Source organism: Anthonomus grandis, chromosome 5 (genome assembly GCF_022605725.1).
Source record: "Anthonomus grandis grandis chromosome 5, icAntGran1.3, whole genome shotgun sequence".
Lineage (NCBI taxonomy): Eukaryota > Metazoa > Arthropoda > Insecta > Coleoptera > Curculionidae > Anthonomus > Anthonomus grandis.
This window is the reverse complement of record NC_065550.1, coordinates 36,054,836-36,075,848: the sequence shown is the minus strand read 5'-3', so window position 1 is coordinate 36,075,848 and position 21,013 is coordinate 36,054,836. Positions and strand designations below refer to the sequence as shown.

General features: G+C 29.0%; 2 protein-coding genes across 7 annotated transcripts in view; one reads left to right on the top strand and one right to left on the bottom strand.

Moving 5' to 3' along the window:
* Window positions 1–21,013, top strand: part of LOC126736227 (uncharacterized) — a 71,302-nt gene that overhangs the window by 23,023 nt on the left and 27,266 nt on the right. The window contains exon 11 of one of the 3 annotated variants that reach the window (XR_007660635.1): window positions 6,269–6,354. The exons of 1 other annotated variant lie outside the window; for it this stretch is intronic. The gene's annotated coding sequence lies outside the window, so the exon portion shown is untranslated. Of the gene's footprint in view, window positions 1–6,268; window positions 6,485–21,013 lie in introns of all 3 variants that reach the window. One more of the 3 variants, XR_007660634.1, reaches the window with a different exon arrangement.
* LOC126736226 (follicle-stimulating hormone receptor-like) overlaps window positions 6,551–21,013 on the bottom strand; it is a 30,643-nt gene continuing 16,180 nt past the window's right edge. For all 4 annotated transcript variants that reach the window (XM_050440486.1, XM_050440488.1, XM_050440489.1 and 1 more), the window contains exons 2-16: window positions 17,620–17,927; window positions 17,270–17,344; window positions 16,869–16,946; window positions 16,737–16,811; window positions 15,698–15,763; window positions 15,569–15,637; window positions 15,436–15,510; window positions 15,192–15,309; window positions 14,724–15,139; window positions 14,241–14,400; window positions 13,780–13,915; window positions 8,823–9,051; window positions 8,571–8,770; window positions 7,403–7,589; window positions 6,551–7,340 (exon numbers count right to left, since the gene is read on the bottom strand). In XM_050440486.1, coding sequence (XP_050296443.1) covers window positions 7,172–7,340; window positions 7,403–7,589; window positions 8,571–8,770; window positions 8,823–9,051; window positions 13,780–13,915; window positions 14,241–14,400; window positions 14,724–15,139; window positions 15,192–15,309; window positions 15,436–15,510; window positions 15,569–15,637; window positions 15,698–15,763; window positions 16,737–16,811; window positions 16,869–16,946; window positions 17,270–17,344; window positions 17,620–17,915 — 2,349 coding nt within the window. In that variant the 5' untranslated portion in view covers window positions 17,916–17,927 and the 3' untranslated portion in view covers window positions 6,551–7,171. The remainder of the gene's footprint in view (window positions 7,341–7,402; window positions 7,590–8,570; window positions 8,771–8,822; window positions 9,052–13,779; window positions 13,916–14,240; window positions 14,401–14,723; window positions 15,140–15,191; window positions 15,310–15,435; window positions 15,511–15,568; window positions 15,638–15,697; window positions 15,764–16,736; window positions 16,812–16,868; window positions 16,947–17,269; window positions 17,345–17,619; window positions 17,928–21,013) is intronic.

Genomic DNA, 21,013 nt, shown 5'->3' with positions numbered 1-21,013 from the left:
AATAGGTGTCTAATGAATTTAATTGACGAATGTGTGTACAAATTTTCAGATCTGTAACTTAAGTGGTTTTTGGATTATGGCCATTTTCTGGATTTTTTATTAAAAAAAAAATCATTTTCCTCAAAAATAATTTTTTACTCAAAATGTTTTAATTTTTTTGAGAAACGCTGAAATAGGTGTCTAATGAATTTAATTGACGAATGTGTGTACAAATTTTCAGATCTGTAAGTTGAGTGGTTTTTGAGTTATGGCCATTTTCTGGATTTTTTATTAAAAAAAAAAAATTTTCCTCAAAAATATTTTTTTACTCAAAATGTTTTAATTTTTTTGAGAAACGCTGAAATAGGTGTCTAATGAATTTAATTGACGAATGTGTGTACAAATTTTCAGATCTGTAACTTAAGTGGTTTTTGGATTATGGCCATTTTCTGGATTTTTTATTAAAAAAAAAATCATTTTCCTCAAAAATAATTTTTTACTCAAAATGTTTTAATTTTTTTGAGAAACGCTGAAATAGGTGTCTAATGAATTTAATTGAAGAATGTGTGTACAAATTTTCAGATCTGTAGCTTGAGTGGTTTTTGGATTATGGCCATTTTCTGGATTTTTTATTAAAAAAAAAAATAATTTTCCTCAAAAATAATTTTTTTCTCAAAATCTTTTAATTTTTTTGAGAAACGCTGAAATAGGTGTCTAATGAATTTAATTGACGAATGTGTGTACAAATTTTCAGATCTGTAACTTAAGTGGTTTTTGGATTATGGCCATTTTCTGGATTTTTTATTAAAAAAAAAATCATTTTCCTCAAAAATAATTTTTTTCTCAAAATCTTTTAATTTTTTTGAGAAACGCTGAAATAGGTGTCTAATGAATTTAATTGAAGAATGTGTGTACAAATTTTCAGATCTGTAACTTAAGTGGTTTTTGGATTATGGCCATTTTCTGGATTTTTTATTAAAAAAAAAATAATTTTCCTCAAAAATAATTTTTTTCTCAAAATCTTTTAATTTTTTTGAGAAACGCTGAAATAGGTGTCTAATGAATTTAATTGAAGAATGTGTGTACAAATTTTCAGATCTGTAACTTAAGTGGTTTTTGGATTATGGCCATTTTCTGGATTTTTTATTAAAAAAAAAATAATTTTCCTCAAAAATAATTTTTTTCTCAAAATCTTTTAATTTTTTTGAGAAACGCTGAAATAGGTGTCTAATGAATTTAATTGAAGAATGTGTGTACAAATTTTCAGATCTGTAAGTTGAGTGGTTTTTGAGTTATGGCCATTTTCTGGATTTTTTATTAAAAAAAAAAAATTTTCCTCAAAAATATTTTTTTACTCAAAATGTTTTAATTTTTTTGAGAAACGCTGAAATAGGTGTCTAATGAATTTAATTGACGAATGTGTGTACAAATTTTCAGATCTGTAACTTAAGTGGTTTTTGGATTATGGCCATTTTCTGGATTTTTTATTAAAAAAAAAATCATTTTCCTCAAAAATAATTTTTTACTCAAAATGTTTTAATTTTTTTGAGAAACGCTGAAATAGGTGTCTAATGAATTTAATTGAAGAATGTGTGTACAAATTTTCAGATCTGTAGCTTGAGTGGTTTTTGGATTATGGCCATTTTCTGGATTTTTTATTAAAAAAAAAAATAATTTTCCTCAAAAATAATTTTTTTCTCAAAATCTTTTAATTTTTTTGAGAAACGCTGAAATAGGTGTCTAATGAATTTAATTGACGAATGTGTGTACAAATTTTCAGATCTGTAACTTAAGTGGTTTTTGGATTATGGCCATTTTCTGGATTTTTTATTAAAAAAAAAATCATTTTCCTCAAAAATAATTTTTTTCTCAAAATCTTTTAATTTTTTTGAGAAACGCTGAAATAGGTGTCTAATGAATTTAATTGAAGAATGTGTGTACAAATTTTCAGATCTGTAACTTAAGTGGTTTTTGGATTATGGCCATTTTCTGGATTTTTTATTAAAAAAAAAATAATTTTCCTCAAAAATAATTTTTTTCTCAAAATCTTTTAATTTTTTTGAGAAACGCTGAAATAGGTGTCTAATGAATTTAATTGAAGAATGTGTGTACAAATTTTCAGATCTGTAACTTAAGTGGTTTTTGGATTATGGCCATTTTCTGGATTTTTTATTAAAAAAAAAATAATTTTCCTCAAAAATAATTTTTTTCTCAAAATCTTTTAATTTTTTTGAGAAACGCTGAAATAGGTGTCTAATGAATTTAATTGAAGAATGTGTGTACAAATTTTCAGATCTGTTACTTAAGTGGTTTTTGGATTATGGCCATTTTCTGGATTTTTTATTAAAAAAAAAATCATTTTCCTCAAAAATAATTTTTTACTCAAAATGTTTTAATTTTTTTGAGAAACGCTGAAATAGGTGTTTAATGAATTTAATTGACGAATGTGTGTACAAATTTTCAGATCTGTAACTTAAGTGGTTTTTGGATTATGGCCATTTTCTGGATTTTTTATTAAAAAAAAAAATTTTTCCTCAAAAATATTTTTTTTCTCAAAATGTTTTCATTTTTTTGAGAAACACTGAAATAGGTGTCTAATGAATTTAATTGAAGAATGTGTGTACAAATTTTCAGATCTGTAAGTTGAGTGGTTTTTGAGTTATGGCCATTTTCTGGATTTTTTATTAAAAAAAAATAATTTTCCTCAAAAATATTTTTTTACTCAAAATGTTTTAATTTTTTTGAGAAACGCTGAAATAGGTGTCTAATGAATTTAATTGAAGAATGTGTGTACAAATTTTCAGATCTGTAGCTTGAGTGGTTTTTGGATTATGGCCATTTTCTGGATTTTTTATTAAAAAAAAAAATAATTTTCCTCAAAAATAATTTTTTTCTCAAAATCTTTTAATTTTTTTGAGAAACGCTGAAATAGGTGTCTAATGAATTTAATTGACGAATGTGTGTACAAATTTTCAGATCTGTAACTTAAGTGGTTTTTGGATTATGGCCATTTTCTGGATTTTTTATTAAAAAAAAAATCATTTTCCTCAAAAATAATTTTTTACTAAAAATGTTTTAATTTTTTTGAGAAACGCTGAAATAGGTGTCTAATGAATTTAATTGAAGAATGTGTGTACAAATTTTCAGATCTGTAACTTAAGTGGTTTTTGGATTATGGCCATTTTCTGGATTTTTTATTAAAAAAAAAATAATTTTCCTCAAAAATAATTTTTTTCTCAAAATCTTTTAATTTTTTTGAGAAACGCTGAAATAGGTGTCTAATGAATTTAATTGACGAATGTGTGTACAAATTTTCAGATCTGTAACTTAAGTGGTTTTTGGATTATGGCCATTTTCTGGATTTTTTATTAAAAAAAAAATCATTTTCCTCAAAAATAATTTTTTACTCAAAATGTTTTAATTTTTTTGAGAAACGCTGAAATAGGTGTCTAATGAATTTAATTGACGAATGTGTGTACAAATTTTCAGATCTGTAAGTTGAGTGGTTTTTGAGTTATGGCCATTTTCTGGATTTTTTATTAAAAAAAAAAAATTTTCCTCAAAAATATTTTTTTACTCAAAATGTTTTAATTTTTTTGAGAAACGCTGAAATAGGTGTCTAATGAATTTAATTGACGAATGTGTGTACAAATTTTCAGATCTGTAACTTAAGTGGTTTTTGGATTATGGCCATTTTCTGGATTTTTTATTAAAAAAAAAATCATTTTCCTCAAAAATAATTTTTTACTCAAAATGTTTTAATTTTTTTGAGAAACGCTGAAATAGGTGTCTAATGAATTTAATTGAAGAATGTGTGTACAAATTTTCAGATCTGTAGCTTGAGTGGTTTTTGGATTATGGCCATTTTCTGGATTTTTTATTAAAAAAAAAAATAATTTTCCTCAAAAATAATTTTTTTCTCAAAATCTTTTAATTTTTTTGAGAAACGCTGAAATAGGTGTCTAATGAATTTAATTGACGAATGTGTGTACAAATTTTCAGATCTGTAACTTAAGTGGTTTTTGGATTATGGCCATTTTCTGGATTTTTTATTAAAAAAAAAATCATTTTCCTCAAAAATAATTTTTTACTCAAAATGTTTTAATTTTTTTGAGAAACGCTGAAATAGGTGTCTAATGAATTTAATTGAAGAATGTGTGTACAAATTTTCAGATCTGTAGCTTGAGTGGTTTTTGGATTATGGCCATTTTCTGGATTTTTTATTAAAAAAAAAATAATTTTCCTCAAAAATAATTTTTTTCTCAAAATCTTTTAATTTTTTTGAGAAACGCTGAAATAGGTGTCTAATGAATTTAATTGACGAATGTGTGTACAAATTTTCAGATCTGTAACTTAAGTGGTTTTTGGATTATGGCCATTTTCTGGATTTTTTATTAAAAAAAAAATCATTTTCCTCAAAAATAATTTTTTACTCAAAATGTTTTAATTTTTTTGAGAAACGCTGAAATAGGTGTCTAATGAATTTAATTGAAGAATGTGTGTACAAATTTTCAGATCTGTAGCTTGAGTGGTTTTTGGATTATGGCCATTTTCTGGATTTTTTATTAAAAAAAAAAATAATTTTCCTCAAAAATAATTTTTTTCTCAAAATCTTTTAATTTTTTTGAGAAACGCTGAAATAGGTGTCTAATGAATTTAATTGAAGAATGTGTGTACAAATTTTCAGATCTGTAGCTTGAGTGGTTTTTGGATTATGGCCATTTTCTGGATTTTTTATTAAAAAAAAAAATAATTTTCCTCAAAAATAATTTTTTTCTCAAAATCTTTTAATTTTTTTGAGAAACGCTGAAATAGGTGTCTAATGAATTTAATTGAAGAATGTGTGTACAAATTTTCAGATCTGTAGCTTGAGTGGTTTTTGGATTATGGCCATTTTCTGGATTTTTTATTAAAAAAAAAAATAATTTTCCTCAAAAATAATTTTTTTCTCAAAATCTTTTAATTTTTTTGAGAAACGCTGAAATAGGTGTCTAATGAATTTAATTGACGAATGTGTGTACAAATTTTCAGATCTGTAACTTAAGTGGTTTTTGGATTATGGCCATTTTCTGGATTTTTTATTAAAAAAAAAATCATTTTCCTCAAAAATAATTTTTTACTCAAAATGTTTTAATTTTTTTGAGAAACGCTGAAATAGGTGTCTAATGAATTTAATTGACGAATGTGTGTACAAATTTTCAGATCTGTAACTTAAGTGGTTTTTGGATTATGGCCATTTTCTGGATTTTTTATTAAAAAAAAAATCATTTTCCTCAAAAATAATTTTTTACTCAAAATATTTTAATTTTTTTGAGAAACGCTGAAATAGGTGTCTAATGAATTTAATTGACGAATGTGTGTACAAATTTTCAGATCTGTAAGTTGAGTGGTTTTTGAGTTATGGCCATTTTCTGGATTTTTTATTAAAAAAAAATAATTTTCCTCAAAAATATTTTTTTACTCAAAATGTTTTAATTTTTTTGAGAAACGCTGAAATAGGTGTCTAATGAATTTAATTGACGAATGTGTGTACAAATTTTCAGATCTGTAACTTAAGTGGTTTTTGGATTATGGCCATTTTCTGGATTTTTTATTAAAAAAAAAATCATTTTCCTCAAAAATAATTTTTTACTAAAAATGTTTTAATTTTTTTGAGAAACGCTGAAATAGGTGTCTAATGAATTTAATTGAAGAATGTGTGTACAAATTTTCAGATCTGTAACTTAAGTGGTTTTTGGATTATGGCCATTTTCTGGATTTTTTATTAAAAAAAAAATAATTTTCCTCAAAAATAATTTTTTTCTCAAAATCTTTTAATTTTTTTGAGAAACGCTGAAATAGGTGTCTAATGAATTTAATTGACGAATGTGTGTACAAATTTTCAGATCTGTAACTTGAGTGGTTTTTGAGTTATGGTCATTTTCTGGATTTTTTATTAAAAAAAAAATAATTTTCCTCAAAAATAATTATTTTCTCAAAATCTTTTAATTTTTTTGAGAAACGCTGAAATAGGTGTCTAATGAATTGAATTGACGAATGTGTGTACAAATTTTCAGATCTGTAACTTGAGTGGTTTTTGAGTTATGGCCATTTTCTGGATTTTTTATTAAAAAAAAAATATTTTCCTCAAAAATAATTTTTTTACTCAAAATGTTTTCATTTTTTTGAGAAACGCTGAAATAGGTGTCTAATGAATTTAATTGAGGAATATGTGTACAAATTTTGAGAACTGTATGTTGAGTGGTTTTTGAGTTATGGTCATTTTATCTTAAAATCCTAATACTTTCAGATCTAGAAATGTTTGATAGTCAAGCTTACCAAGAATTTCTCGAATCCTGTGTAGGCAATCGAACTTAATAGGAGGAGGAGGAGGAGGTAAATTTTGCTGATTGCCATATCATCAATTTTAAATTATCATCATATAAAGTCAAGAAGAAGCGTCATTTGTTTTGATCTAGGGCTTCTTTTTATGTGGGGTTTCAAAAGCAGAAAATAACAAAAAAAGGTTTGTGGGTACTTTTTTATTGAAATATAGTTATACAGAACTAAAAACTTAATAAAATAGCAATAATACAAATTGAACAATGTTTATTTAATATTTGAATATAACAATATATTCGTTAAAATAGCACCGTCTTGTAGCGGTTCTAAGAAAGAAAAATGGACATTTCCCTAAAATAAACCGGCAGTTAAGAGAGATCGAAGATTGGCCCTAATTAAACTAAAAAAATTGAATTCCTAATTAGAATCTTAATTAATTAAACATACGCATAGTTAATTCTCAATAAAACTGAGAACAGATTAATCCTAACTTTGATTTAGTGTCTTAAGAATTTGTTTTTAGGTAAAAAAATTTAATGTGGTACAATTCTGATTATAAAACTATTTGTTCCTACGCTTCTATAGGATTTTCTTATTTTTGTTTTATTTTTAATCCATGACTATATTAATGCAGTAATTTTTTGACAAGAATTCAAATTGAATCAGTTTAACCAAAAAAAAATTCTTACTTGTATTAAACCTCTTACCCTGGTATTCACAACTTATTTTATTACACTTTTGGCAACGTGTCATTCAGTTTGCACTAAAGTTAATACTAAACAAAAAACAAAGTTATTCCAACGTTGCCACACGTTACTGTTTTCGTAAATTGCAAAAGAGTTTATACAATTCTCCTTCTTTTGTCAACACTTCAAACAAAAGTATTTTCGCCACCGTTGCCATTCGGCTGCAACCTGCAGCAATTGTTATTGTGGCAACACTGGTGCGGCTCGTCTTTGGACAGCAACGGAGCGGGATTACCCCTGGGAGTATCTTGTCTTATAGAGTATTTTTGCGCTTTTTTTTTACACATTCCGCACCTAAACATTTCATTGTTTTCTTCTTAATATGATTCATCTATATATAAAGAACGATTACTCACCGGGAAGTTATCATATAGAGGTCCTGCCTGTACTGGGAGGTCATCAGGGCGTACAGGTACGGATTGGCACAGGAGTTTAACGGATAAAAGAAAACCAAAAGGATTTTTGATTTCGTTATGTCGATAAGTGGGAAGCCTACCAGGGCGCAAAGTCCGAAAAACGCTACTGGGGTATATGTGGCAAAATCTAAATAAAAAAAATAAATAATTGAGTGAATTATTTAATGTTAAAGACCCAATAAGCTACCTAGGTTAAAAATTACCAAATTAATAAAAACAAATATTAAGTTAGAAATAGCGTCAAGGGATTAAAATAAAACATGAAGATGTCAGAAACATTTCAAGTTTCGTAGTTAATAATACAAGACCTAATTTTTTAGCAATTATCATGAATCAGAGTTTTCAGGATAAATAAACTGTAAAAAGATCATTTTTTCCTTTTTAAAAAATGGTCTGCAATGCTTCCTATTCCATGCGGCACAAATATACCTTACAGTACGCTTTTAAAGAACAAAAATAGAGTCCAATAAGGACATTTCCCAAAAATAGATCCCTTACCTTAATTGTGACTCGATAAGTGTAAAATAAACTTAAGTAATTTCGTAAATATTCCAAATTCCATATTTTCCAGAAATTTGTAATAATATATAAAATTTCCAGACCTTTGAAGCGATTTTCAGAGTTTGTTCAGTTGAAGTCGCTTGATAAATGTCCCAGATTAAATATTAATTAATTAATATTTAGAATATTGAATCAATTTTTTCAAAGTTTCGGAATTTTGAAGTAAATTTCAATTTCATTTCAGGCATTTCAAGTAATATTTAACTGATTAAAAAATCTCAGCAAACTGCACAACAATAAGACCTACTATACGATTTTAGTTGCACAGCATCTACATATAAATTTCTCTGCAGTCAGTCATGATTATTGTATCTTTAATATGTAAACAATTAAGATCAAAAACACCTGCACAAACTGACGATTTTTTTGGACAAAAAACCCCTTTTTTGTACAGTAAAATAGTCACATAATTAAAATAACCCACATACATAAGTTTTTGGTTATTAACTAATTAATTCAAAAAAACTATTAAATACTTATGAATATATACGGAGCTCTTATCGGTTCATGTTGTTCCGACTACATTTGCGTTAAATTTTTAACTCACCTATAAAAATTAACAAGGCCATTTTCTTCGCTATAGTCATTTCTCCCTTATGGCTCACCCTTCGGGTCTCATACCCTAAACTCAAATAAATCTGAGTATAACAGAAGACAATGATACCCAGAGACAGTCCGTTTATCACAAATATCGCGTAAAGATAGGCCTTGTCTAGGATCGATTTCACCTCCATGGGCAAGCAGATACTAAAAAGAATGAAATAAATATTTGTGCCCTATAAGTGGGAAATGTGCACACCTGGTGCTACTGTAGTTGCTGACGCCCACCAATGGACAGGCCGCCATCACGATCGAATAGATCCAGCCGCAAGTCATTATTTTCACAGCAGTGGACAGTCTGATCCTCTTGGTCAGGTCGATCGCGTATTTTATGGCGAACCATCGTTCTAACGTTACGATTGTTAGCGTGAAAATTGACAAGTGGCCTGCGAATACCGTTAGGAATCCTGCTATTTGGCAACCGATTCCTGTAGAGAAAGAAGAAGTAAATGGTTATTATTTAGGTCGATTAGGGACAGGAATTTTCAGTGAAGATGTTATGCCAATATTGAACCCTATATAAATTAAATGATTACAACTTCTAAATATTTTTGGTTTGTCCTGAAGTGCCTGGAATAATTCTTCCATTTATATTCTCTCTAAATGAGTTAAGAGCTTCTTAAAGTCTAGAAATTCCTAATTGGCTTAAAGAGCCTTATTTCACTGTACTCAAAGACATTTTTTTCTAATTACTAAGTATTTTACGCTTATCCTGGAGTACCTGAAATAAGTTTACCAATCATTTTCTCCAAATAACTTTAGAGCATCTTAGAGCCTGGAAAAAAATTATTTTATTTACCAATTAAATAATGCATATATCCGATATGTCACTATTTTAAAATATTTTTAATCTAGACAATTGAGTTAAAGAAGTGAAAAATGCTTGGCTATCTATACTAAGCTCAAATTCAAAACTATTTATTTGTGAGAATTGCAACAAAAAAGGCAGTTCGTCGATTATAAAAAAACGCTACACATAATAATAATAATATTAATAAAATGTTTTTATTCAGCAAATGATAAAATAATGCCTATTTGCTTAGAAAGACGAAGATTAGCTACAAGCTACTCTTAAACTCCTTCATTAAAAAAACTAAAAAATAAATTAATTAATAAATAATAATTGCAACTATAATTATACATTATAGTTCACTATAAGTAACAACAACCAACCTCCATACTAGCAGTCCCTCAATAAACCATAAACAAGATAACTCATCCCATTGATTCTTCCAAAAATAAATTTCTAAAATTTCTTTTAAATGTATACAAACTGTTATTAAACAGAGGTTTTTGACTATTATAAAAAAGAACAATATTGTACGTAAAAGAACGGGTAAACAAAGCAGTTAAATGGTGTGGCACAGGTGAGAAAGGTATATTTCAAAAATCTCGTTACGATTCGCTCTTTTCGAGATATTTAAATTTTCAAAATTTTCAAATTCATTCAACAAACATGACATTGATCAACTATTTAGTATTGCTCATTTTGAAAGGATTAAGCAGCAGTTAACATTTTTACCATTTATTGCTCTCTTTTGTTTATTATATTTAAGTAAACAATTGATTTCATGTATCCCCATATGCAAAAATCTAATGGGTTAAAGTCGGTATTTCGTGCGGGCCACTGTTATTAATACAAAAGTCAGTCTGTAGGTCTGTTTATTTGTCTTCCTGCTACTTTTCGTTGGTTTGGTGTGATTTGTTTTGTTTATAACCTTGTACTTTTTATTTACTTGTCTCTTCTTTTCTTTTAGGTGTTTGGGGAGTGAGCTTTTTTATGCGTTTTTTCGCATACAAGAAGTAGAATTTGCAATTTGTCGTTTTATCTTCTGGTATACGTATGTTTTATATCGCTTTGGCAATTGTGTAGGCCAAGTTGTTCAAGTGTATGATTTTTTTTTGTCTACTCTGAAGTTGCTTGAATGAAATTTTTCACTGCTTTATTTGCCGACTTGATCAGTTGTTTTTCTTGATTTTCTTTAAAAGTATTCTCGTTTAATTTTCATTTAGGCTTTGTTCCACTAGGTTTTTTTGTATAATACTTTTTTGAATCGCTAGGCTGTTTGGGGTTTTATTCACATTTCCTATGCATTTAATTCTTTCTTGTTTTTTTTCTTTACTACTCCTATTCGGGTTAAATTTGTTTCTTTCTGATTTTTAACTGAATAGGACGTGGAATTCGAAAACCTTGGCCCGTACGAAGTCCAGTCTTTAACATATTAGATTTTTCTATATTAACATAAAATCAATTTTTTACGAAAATATAATAAACAGCAGAGAGCATACCCTTTTTAAGCAAAACTGTTTGCACATTACATGTTTTAAATAAAAAATTAAATTATGCCAAAATGTTGCTGGTGGCGCACTTTATGACAAAATTTAATATAACATAATTAAAAACCATATTTCAAATTTCGTTAAAAACGTGTTTTATATAAATGCACGTAAGACGGACATAGGGAAATATGCTGTTGAAAATATAATGATTTTTTTTTATCTAATACGTATATTCCTGACAGTTTAGATTTGTTTACATGAAGTAGTGCATCATTTAGACATAGATTGGATCTAATATAAGTGACTCCACCATATAAATTTTAGATATCTGATAATTTTAGGGTACTCGAGGTCATTTTTTATTTTATTGTACTACTTGAGGAAAACTCTATTTGTTCCTTGCCGAGTACTTAAATAAAATTAAATTTATCACCCTGTATCTTGGCTGTCTTTGACTTTCGAATTTAACTTAACCTCATTTTTTAAATGGCATGCTTATTGAACCTTACTTTTTTCCATCTCGACTCACCGGTGAAATTTATTTAGATTTTCTGCGACACAATCTGCCACAATTATTAGAAGATCTTCTTCTAAATGTGAGACAGAATATATGATTCGTACATGATGGGGTTTTACCACATGTTAGACGAGAAGTTCATGAACACTTAAATAATGAGTTTCCGACCCATTTCTTGGCCTCCCTACCTCCCAGATTTAACGTCTTGCGGTTTTCTTCTATGGGGCTATTTAAGAGAGTTGGTATATCATAATACTCCGGAAAAACCTCCTTCGATATCTTACAAACCCCTACTTATTTTAATACAAGTCCCTATATATATCTTTTTATAATAAATAATATTAGTGTAAGTACTGCGCTAGCGGCGGTCGAATAAGCAGCAATAAGGCAAAAACCGTTGTAGGACCCTCTAGTTATTTTTTTACATGCTCCTATTTTTTTTTTAGCAACAAGTTAATAGTCAAACCTTGTACAACTTTGCAATTTTTCCCCAAGAAAACCAATCACTTTGAAAATGTCAATTATATCGTCCACCTGAGGATTAGGATTCTCTGAACCACCTGATACCATTAAAAAAATCCTATCTCTTCTAGATTTTAAGAGAATGCGGTCGAATAAGAAGCATCACGTTGGTGGTCAAGCTAGGTCCAACTTTGTAATTTTTTTCAAAAAAAAAACAATAAATCTAAAGGATTCCTTTGAAGGTTTTTGTAAAGATTAAGACCTTCTAAATCATCTGATGCTAATGAAAAAATCCTTTAGTTTTAGAGATATGACCCTTTAAACTTGATGAAAATGTAGCCCTGAGAAAGTTGAAGATGGGCATAATTGAGCCTACGGACAACGACATTTTAATTTTGTACCCAGTTGGCTGCGAGTCGATTCTTAACTATTTTACGATCCTCTAAGTTATTTTCTTACATGCCCCTAGTAATTTTATTGAGCTAGAAAATTCGATTTAGGGATACCGGCCGAATAAGCAGCAACAAGTTGGTGATCAAACCAGGTCCAACTTTGTAATTTTTTTCCAAGAAAACTAATAAAATTAAAATTTTTCTTTTAACATCTCTGTAATGATTAGGACCTTCTAAATCCTTTATTGTCATTAAAAAAACCGTAAGTCTTCCAGATTCTGAGATATGACGCTTCAAGCCAAGTTAAAATCGGAGTTCTGTTAGGAAAATTCTTGTGATTTTATTCGTGGACATGATGAAGACTGGTCCTGATGACCCAGCAGATCTATATTTATATTCGCCATTATAAAATCAATATCACTCTTTTTATATGTGACAGAATAGACTTAATATCAAACTTTGTATTTGTACCGAAAAAGGCCCGTACAAAAAGCGACTGGAATATTATAGCCAGTAATATTCCAGCCTTCACCTAGTATAATTAAATTTGCAACTTTATTTTAGAGTCTTCTAATCATGTAGAAAACTGTTGAAATTCTTATGAATGCTATGTATATAGTCTTTTTTATTTTTTAATACTTTCACAAGATTCTGGAATAAAGGACATAAATGATCAGTAAATATATGTTCTGCACTCACTATTTTTGTGATAAAACTCTTGGCATTTAAAGAATTTTTTAACTGATATATTATAGTCTTAAATGGGGCATTTTTCCCATCCAATATAGCCTTTTTTGCATGTATTGACTTATGAAAAAGGCCTGGGCTGCATTCACCAAATATTATCGAAGTATCATTAGGTTTTAGCTTTTTACCAAAGGTAATTTTTTCTCTCATCGTACTTTCACCAATCAGCCAGTTAAGATGTCATTCGTAATTTGTAATTTTTATTCAAGATAGGTTCATTTTTGTTAATTGCACTTCGTAATCAGTTAAAACACTTTCCACGTTGGATTTGAGTACATTTATGTTTTTTTATTTTTACACTTTGTAATAACACATAAAACCATTTTTACAATTTCAATTTTTAAACTTTTTGTTGTTTAATATCACTGTCATGTTGCTTCTTTAGCTTAATAATAATACTTGGAGTGCTTTCAGTTTTTGATTTATTTTTATTAGTTTTCTGTACTATCTGATTCCATGCCGACTTTTTTTCTAAATCCCAAATTTTCTGTTTTACTTAATCAATCACTTCATCGTTGCCTTAAATATAGTCCTTATCCTTAGTGTTAGATTCAAGTCTTAAAATAATACTTTTTACAATAGCGACCTTATAGTCATGGCAGCTGGATTAACATTTAAAAATTTATACACGGTGTCTTATTTTGAGCTTACATAGTTTTCAAATTTTCATTTATTTTTGATACTGGTATTGCTTGAAGCGCACACTCTGTATACTACTCCTTTTATAATTTCACTATGATAAAACCAAAAATGCTTACCATATTGCCAATCATAAGCGAAATTAAAATATGACCCAACCGAATGAAAATCCATCGAGGCTATTAACAGTAAATACAGTCCCATGCATAAATCCGCGAATGCCAAATTGCAAATTAGAAATCTCGAGACGTTTACCTAAAAAAAAAAAAAACAGAAGAATAATTACCTGTGAAAAATATCCTCCTCTTCCACCTCAATAGCAAGTCAAGCAATTTTAATCATTTTTATAAAGAGTCACATTTGTGATCAATTATTTTATGTCATAAAATGAAAACCTAGCCAGACTCACTTAGATACTGAAAGGATTACCATTAATTACCTCTTAAACAGTTTGTTTTACAAGGTGGCGCTTTATGAATTATTGTCATTTTATGGCAGAAAATTAACTTTGACCATGCCCTTATTAAAAAAAAAATAGGTAGAAAGCTGGAGAGGAACAAAATGATTGATAAAAATTTACCTCAGTTTTACTAAACCAAATGACAATAATGACGGCGATGTTGCCGACGACAGCTAAAATAACCACGAACCAGACCGAGTTTCTGAGCCACGTGAATCCCATGATGTCCTCGCAGGGATTTAGGGCGTTCGGGGCAGGACTGCACTGGACAGTTTGTAGTCTAGAAAATTGTTTTTTTTTTAGATAATTTAATTTGACAACCTTTTGCATGTGTGGTAATTGTTTTCATTAAAGAGTTTTATATATATTGCTGCTAACTGTATATTTTTCGATAAAAAAATGAAACTCTATATTATACAGAGTATTTTAAATTCGGCCCTCAACATGAAGGTCTCGGAATCTAAAAGAGATGATTAATTTTTTGAGACAAATTTTGATAAATCAAATATTTCTTAAAGAAAATGGACGTACCATTTAAAACTGAAGAATTATTGTTATTTCTTGTGCACCAGACTCTATTTTCCTACGTATATACATACTTACTTAAAACTAATATTTCCACAAAACACTTCGATAGGAGTATCATTGATCAGGGTCGGACTGGAATGAAACGTGCCCATATCGTCCTCTTCGACATAATCGGACTCTCTCGGTTTCTGATGGTCCATGAATACCCCGGTCAAGGGTTTCCGCGGTACCGAATTCGGATGCGGCGCAAGAAAAACGTTTAAAGTAAAATTGGGAACTTTCCCTCTTATATAACTCGCCGTGTCCTCGGAATATTCCAGAGACCTTTTCCTCTTCTTATAATTGTTTGTTTGACCGACGGTCTTTTGGTTCTGGATGCAGATTTGCCGCATGTTTTGCTCGTAAACTGCGTGTTTAACGGGCGAGTGTTGCTTCGGATACTTGAAGGCGCAACAGTGGAAATGGTGCGTCAGTTTGGCCATTTTTAAACTCTAAAAAGGGCAATTAAACGGAGAGTGTCTGTAAAAACTCGAGAAGTTTTACCTGTAAATCGTATAAACTAGGAATCGTGTGCAGCGAGGAGGTATCTCGAATTTTAAGTACTTCCAAAGTTTCCAATCCGAAGTATGGTAAAGTTTTTATGGACGTTTGCGAGAGGTCTCTATAGATTGATGAAAATTCAACGTGAAATGTTTAGGCTCGCAAGCATTTTTGACGTAAAAGTAACAATTGATGAATTACTTCTTTTTTATTAAATTTAGATGTTTGATAAATTATTTTTACTTACAATTCTCTCAGGTTCATTAGGCCTTGGAAAGCAAATTCTCCGATTTCTGTCAGTTTAGGATTGGCTGTTATGTGTCTGTGGTAAATAAGAAAAATTCAACTTTTTGCTCGTCTTTAATTTTTTTTTTACTTACAATTTCCCAATTTGAGAGCCGTTAAAAGCGTAATCTTCTATGCTGGAAATGTCGTTGAAATTTAAGGTCCTTGAACGAAAAACGTTAATTTACTTATTACCCTTTTAATTATTATGTTATGGTACTTACACCTGTTGAGCGGATACCTTGATGGAATTGCTGTGTAACTTTTCGATTTTATTGTGATCCAAGTCTCTAAAAAATATTGACACCAAAATCTAATTATTTTCCTTTTTATGTATCGTTTTTTGGATGTTAAGAGATAATTTAAATTTAGCCAACCATTCTTTTACTTTCTTAAAGCCCAATTTTATACAATCCCTTATATTTATGAAAAGCCCTCTTGTCTTGCAAATGCCACAGTTATGCTGCTGATACCTATTCATTCTTCCTGATGAGAACTCTCTATTCCTATTTCTATTAACTATGCTTTGTCGACATTTAATACTATTGCTTTAAATCGTAATTTAATATTAAATTCCAAAAAATCTCTTAATCTTATTTTTGAAAAAAAAATTACAGAGAACGAGGACCTAATTCCAAAGTGTTTAAATGAGTCACTTGATGGCTTGATTAAAATATTACGGTATGACAAAATTGTTTCTTTCTCTATACGATGCGTTGAATAATTTTATTTATTTATACCTTCCATATTTTTTTTTTACCTATTTGTTGCTCTCTTTATACTGTGACATAGTTCAGTTACTTAATTAATTACTTTGATTTATTATACATAAATTAATTATAGATTAGCTCAACAGATGACTAGTCCTGTACCCCTAAATTTTTTTACATTAGTCTTCATAAAAAACGTCGAAACGTCGGCCAATTAAAAATTGGAGGATTTATATTTCAACCATCTAATTGAGGGACTCTATACTCTGTCAACAAGCATTACATATTAGTTTTATTCTGTTAATATTACTAATTATTTAAATTTTATTACATTCTTTAATGTACAAACAAGACGGTGACTTCAAGCCACTTTGAATTAATCCAGGGTTCTTTAAATACAGTCACGATACTATATTAAATAACTAAAATTCTAAATCATCGCAAACGCGTCAAAAATATAACTAATTACGTGTTTGAATGGCGAAATAAAGCTATTTTCACGAAAATAAATTAATAAAAAAATTAAAACAAAAAATACTTACAGTATACTTACAATAAGAACAAAGTATTCTCCGCTGGAAGATAGTGTAGCTCGGGCACCTCGTGCAACCCCGTATTGACTATTCGCCTGTAAAATTGCCATATCAAAATAGAATTTCACGATTTTTTACCGGTTCAAACTTACAAGGATCGAAAGTGACTCGAAGAAACCCCTTTTAACAATCCATAAATAAATTTTATCTGAGGGGCATTGTAGATGTATCTGAAAGGAATAACGTGAATGTTTTTTATATGGAAAAATTGCCCTTTTACTTTATTCTCCTCTTTGAAACGTTCATAGTAGAGCGTGGGAAATGAAAGCCTTTTTAAGGCGACAGTCGAAATATTGACACACGTATTTTATTTTCTTTAGGTATTTTTAGTTTTTTAGATATAAAATTATTTTACTTTTCTTAGATATAAAAGGTTTTAAAAGCGTTACTCAAAGAGTCAATATATAATTAATTAATTAGATCGTTCAGTTAATTAATCAAGACTAATAGGCACGATTTTATCCTAAACCTAATTAATTGAATGTCGACTCACATTGTCCTTAAATTGGATATATTGGCAAAGGCTCCCTCCTCGATGACGCGCAAATTAGGCAGGTCCGAAAGAATACTGGAAAATAAATTAAAAAATTATTACGGTAATCGCTTTTCTTTGTAAGAAGCAATTTGTTTTTTTTTTACTTAATTTAGAACAAAAGAATATTGAGTCCGTGTCATATATTTTTGCCATTATTAGGATTCCTAATCACCCCCTACAGACCCTGATGTTTTTTTTAATCGATTTGAAACACTGCTCTTCAATATTTGTCAATCCTAACAAAGGAACTCAGGGAGGACATTTATTATTATAATTATGAAAAAAAAAACTATTCTTGCCTCACTTACACATCTTGGAGTCTTCCTCTATAAGCCTCCATCGCCTCACTAGTGATCACCGTGATGTTCCTTGTCTCGGAGATGATCAATCGATTAAGAGTAGAGTTCAAGTTGGTTGGCACGTGAGTGAGTCCGTTTCCTCTGCAGTGAACCTCAAAATCGTCCTCGTGCGAGTAAACGGAACAATTGAAGGACGTTGGTGAACGTTTTTGGCTGTTGTAGTTTTCGAAGGTGAAGTCCGAGGTGGATTTTTGGAGGAGTAGAAGGAGGAGGAAGAGAAGAGAGAGAGGCAGATAGAGAGTCATGATGGATATAATCTAAAATAGAGAAATATATAAAGGTATATTATTTAATGTTGCGCATTAAGAGTAAAACTATTGGGTGACAAACTAAGATTCTAGGTGCATACGTAAAAAAATGATTGAAATATCCTGCAGTATTTTTTTCATATTTTTTTTCGTTCTAGGCTTTGCATAAGCATAAGAATAGGATCCAACCGAATACATTCAAAATCAATAGTCATAACTTACTAAAAAAGATAAACAAATTTAAATATATTAAGACTGTGCTTGACTTTTTTTTTTATTTCTTTCTAAGACTACTTTCTAAGTTTCCTTAATTAAGATTCACTCTTTTAATATAAATATCTCAAGACAAGAAATGGTATATTTACTTTGTATTTTATTATCAGAAATTAATTACATAAATAATATTTCAGTATTTTTAGTATAGTATATTATAAGTTGCTGTGTTCCAATAGCCGCCTAGGTGAGAACACCTGTACGCGTCATAGCTGATAAATCAATTATTTTCTTTTTGATATTCACACAATATGTCCACTAGAATACAATCATTATAAACCTATACCTTAATAACTGAACTATAATAAAAAAAATGTTTTGTCATCTCATTTTTTGAAATTTTAAATCTGCAGAGAAAAAAGTTTTATTATACCTAATTTTTTTTGACGATCTTGGAAGCAAATTATAAGACTTTGGTGCTAAATAGTCAAAGAATTTTTTAATTAAACTTTTTAAGTTCCATGGAGTTTTTGTGTGGTTATTGTGTTTATTTCATACTGATGATCAACTAAAACATTTTTTGACTTTTGTTTGTAGGTGTACAGCTTTTATTAATTTAATACAAACACCTTATACTGACAATGTCCTCAGAAAATAGCAATTTATATGTATACCTCCAATCCCTTTTAAATATTATTTATTTAAAGTATATATTTTTGAGAAATCCACCTCACACAACAATACAGTTTTCACTAGAAAATATAAGCGTCGTGTCGACAGCGTAGAAAATTGTTTTACCATTAATATTCTCTTCCAGAAAAACATTCTTGAAGACAATTACGTACAGTATTATTAATTGATGAACTAGTTAGTGACCAGGGTTATTTTAGGTAAATGACGTGGTTGTGGGTTTACTGGTCAAAGACTAAAGAAAAGAATTTTTTTCTAGACCAACGTTTCGAATTATATTCAGGGCTTTGCAACACGATAAAAGCAGACGGCAATTCTTTGAGGAAAAAGAAACAATAATAAATTAAAATAAAGTAATACGTTAATACGGATAGTTAAATTTAAATAAAAAAAAATACATTCAAATATAGTATGGATATAACATATTAATTTAATTTCTTTTTCCGCAAAACATCACCGTTTTCTTTTATGCTATTGGAGAGCCCCGAAGATGAATTACATATAATTCAAAACGTTGGCCTAGAAAAAAATGTTTTTTTTTTAATATTTGGCCAATAAACCAACAACAACGTCATTTACTTAGTATTATTAATTCTTTCCGTTTATCCTTTAAGTAATTTTACTAATAATGTTAGTGGGACTTAAACCTTATTAGGAACATACTTTTATATAATATATGTATTATTTGGGACCGTGTCATTTTTTTTAGATCTTTGGCTGATTGGTCGATAATTTTTAATATTATTTCTTCACCACTTTTAAAAGTTGGGCATTTTATTGAAATTTTGAAACTAGAAGGCACTATGCAGGTCTCAAAATTTTTTTTATGATATTGTCAAAACCAGGTGATGTGTTGCTTGTTAAAGTTGACATATGTTTAATTTTTTTTTAAGTTCATTTTCTTGTACAGGCATTAAGTATATGGAGTCCGAATATTTGCTGGAATATCAGGTGTGCTTATAAAGCCAGTTCTTTAATTTTTTTTAATTATTTTGGGGAATTTAAAATATAACTTTTTATTTTTTTTCACTATTTGAGAAAATATATTTGTAAAAGTTACTGTGGCAATTTCTAGGTCATTGCCGTTAATTACCTTAGTCCAGCCTGTCTGTCAGTCAATCTGTAAGTGTTGTTTAATATTTTCTCTGTTTAGTTTAGTAAACGTCTTGTCAGATGCCTTTGTATCAATTACAACTTCATCTTATAGTATGTTAAGAATAATTGGAACATGATTTGTTATACTCTTATTAAAAATTAACTTCTTTATTACTGAATTTCTTTGTTAAGAATATATAATCCAGACAGATTATCACCAACTAATATTATCAATATCAGCCAAATTTTTTAATTTTATAACAGAGCGATTAAATCAGTTTTAGAAATAGGTGGAGGTTTCTAAATTGTTTTTAAGCATTTTTTTAATAATTTTTACCTAGTTTAGTCCAATAGTCGTTTTTGTTGAAATCTTTACAGTTGTAATATGTACATTTATATTATGTTAATCTATAGAGGCTACCTGAAATGTTTCACTAAGATTAAAAAACATGCAACAGCTTCCAACATTAGCGTATTGCGAGGTTGTCAAAATTTTTGCTTATACTGCGTTTGTTGTGATAATTGGTGGATGGACAGACGTAGAGTGCTTCGTGTTTTTAACGGGTATTAAATTTCGGTTCATACATTTTTTATTTGAATTCCTTCATGTATTTGTCTCATGGTTTCTAGAACATTCAGATTAGTTCTTCGTAAGAATTCGATAAAAACGATTTTCGTAAACAGGTTAACGTTCATAGTTAAGTTGAAACTTTTCAATGCTTAATGCCTTTTTAAGCGTATTAGGTGAACAGTCTAAAAGAATATTCGTGGGTTTTTACTATTAATATATTGGTCTGTATATTATCAGTTGGCTTAGCATTTTTGCCTTTCTTCACATTTTCTCTTTTAATTTTAAAACTTAATTTTTTTAATGCATCGATTACATTCATTATTTCGAATGTTCTTGCCAAATTACCTCTGCATTTTTTTGTACACAAATACGCTGTTGTAACGGCATAGATTTTATCTCAGAAAATGAGATACCGGTACATTGTTTGAACACATTTGATTTAAAAAAAAATTAATCCGATTATGTTATAACAAACAATTTTTAATTAAGTTTTGAAAAATAATTAAAATAGAAGACAGTCAATGTT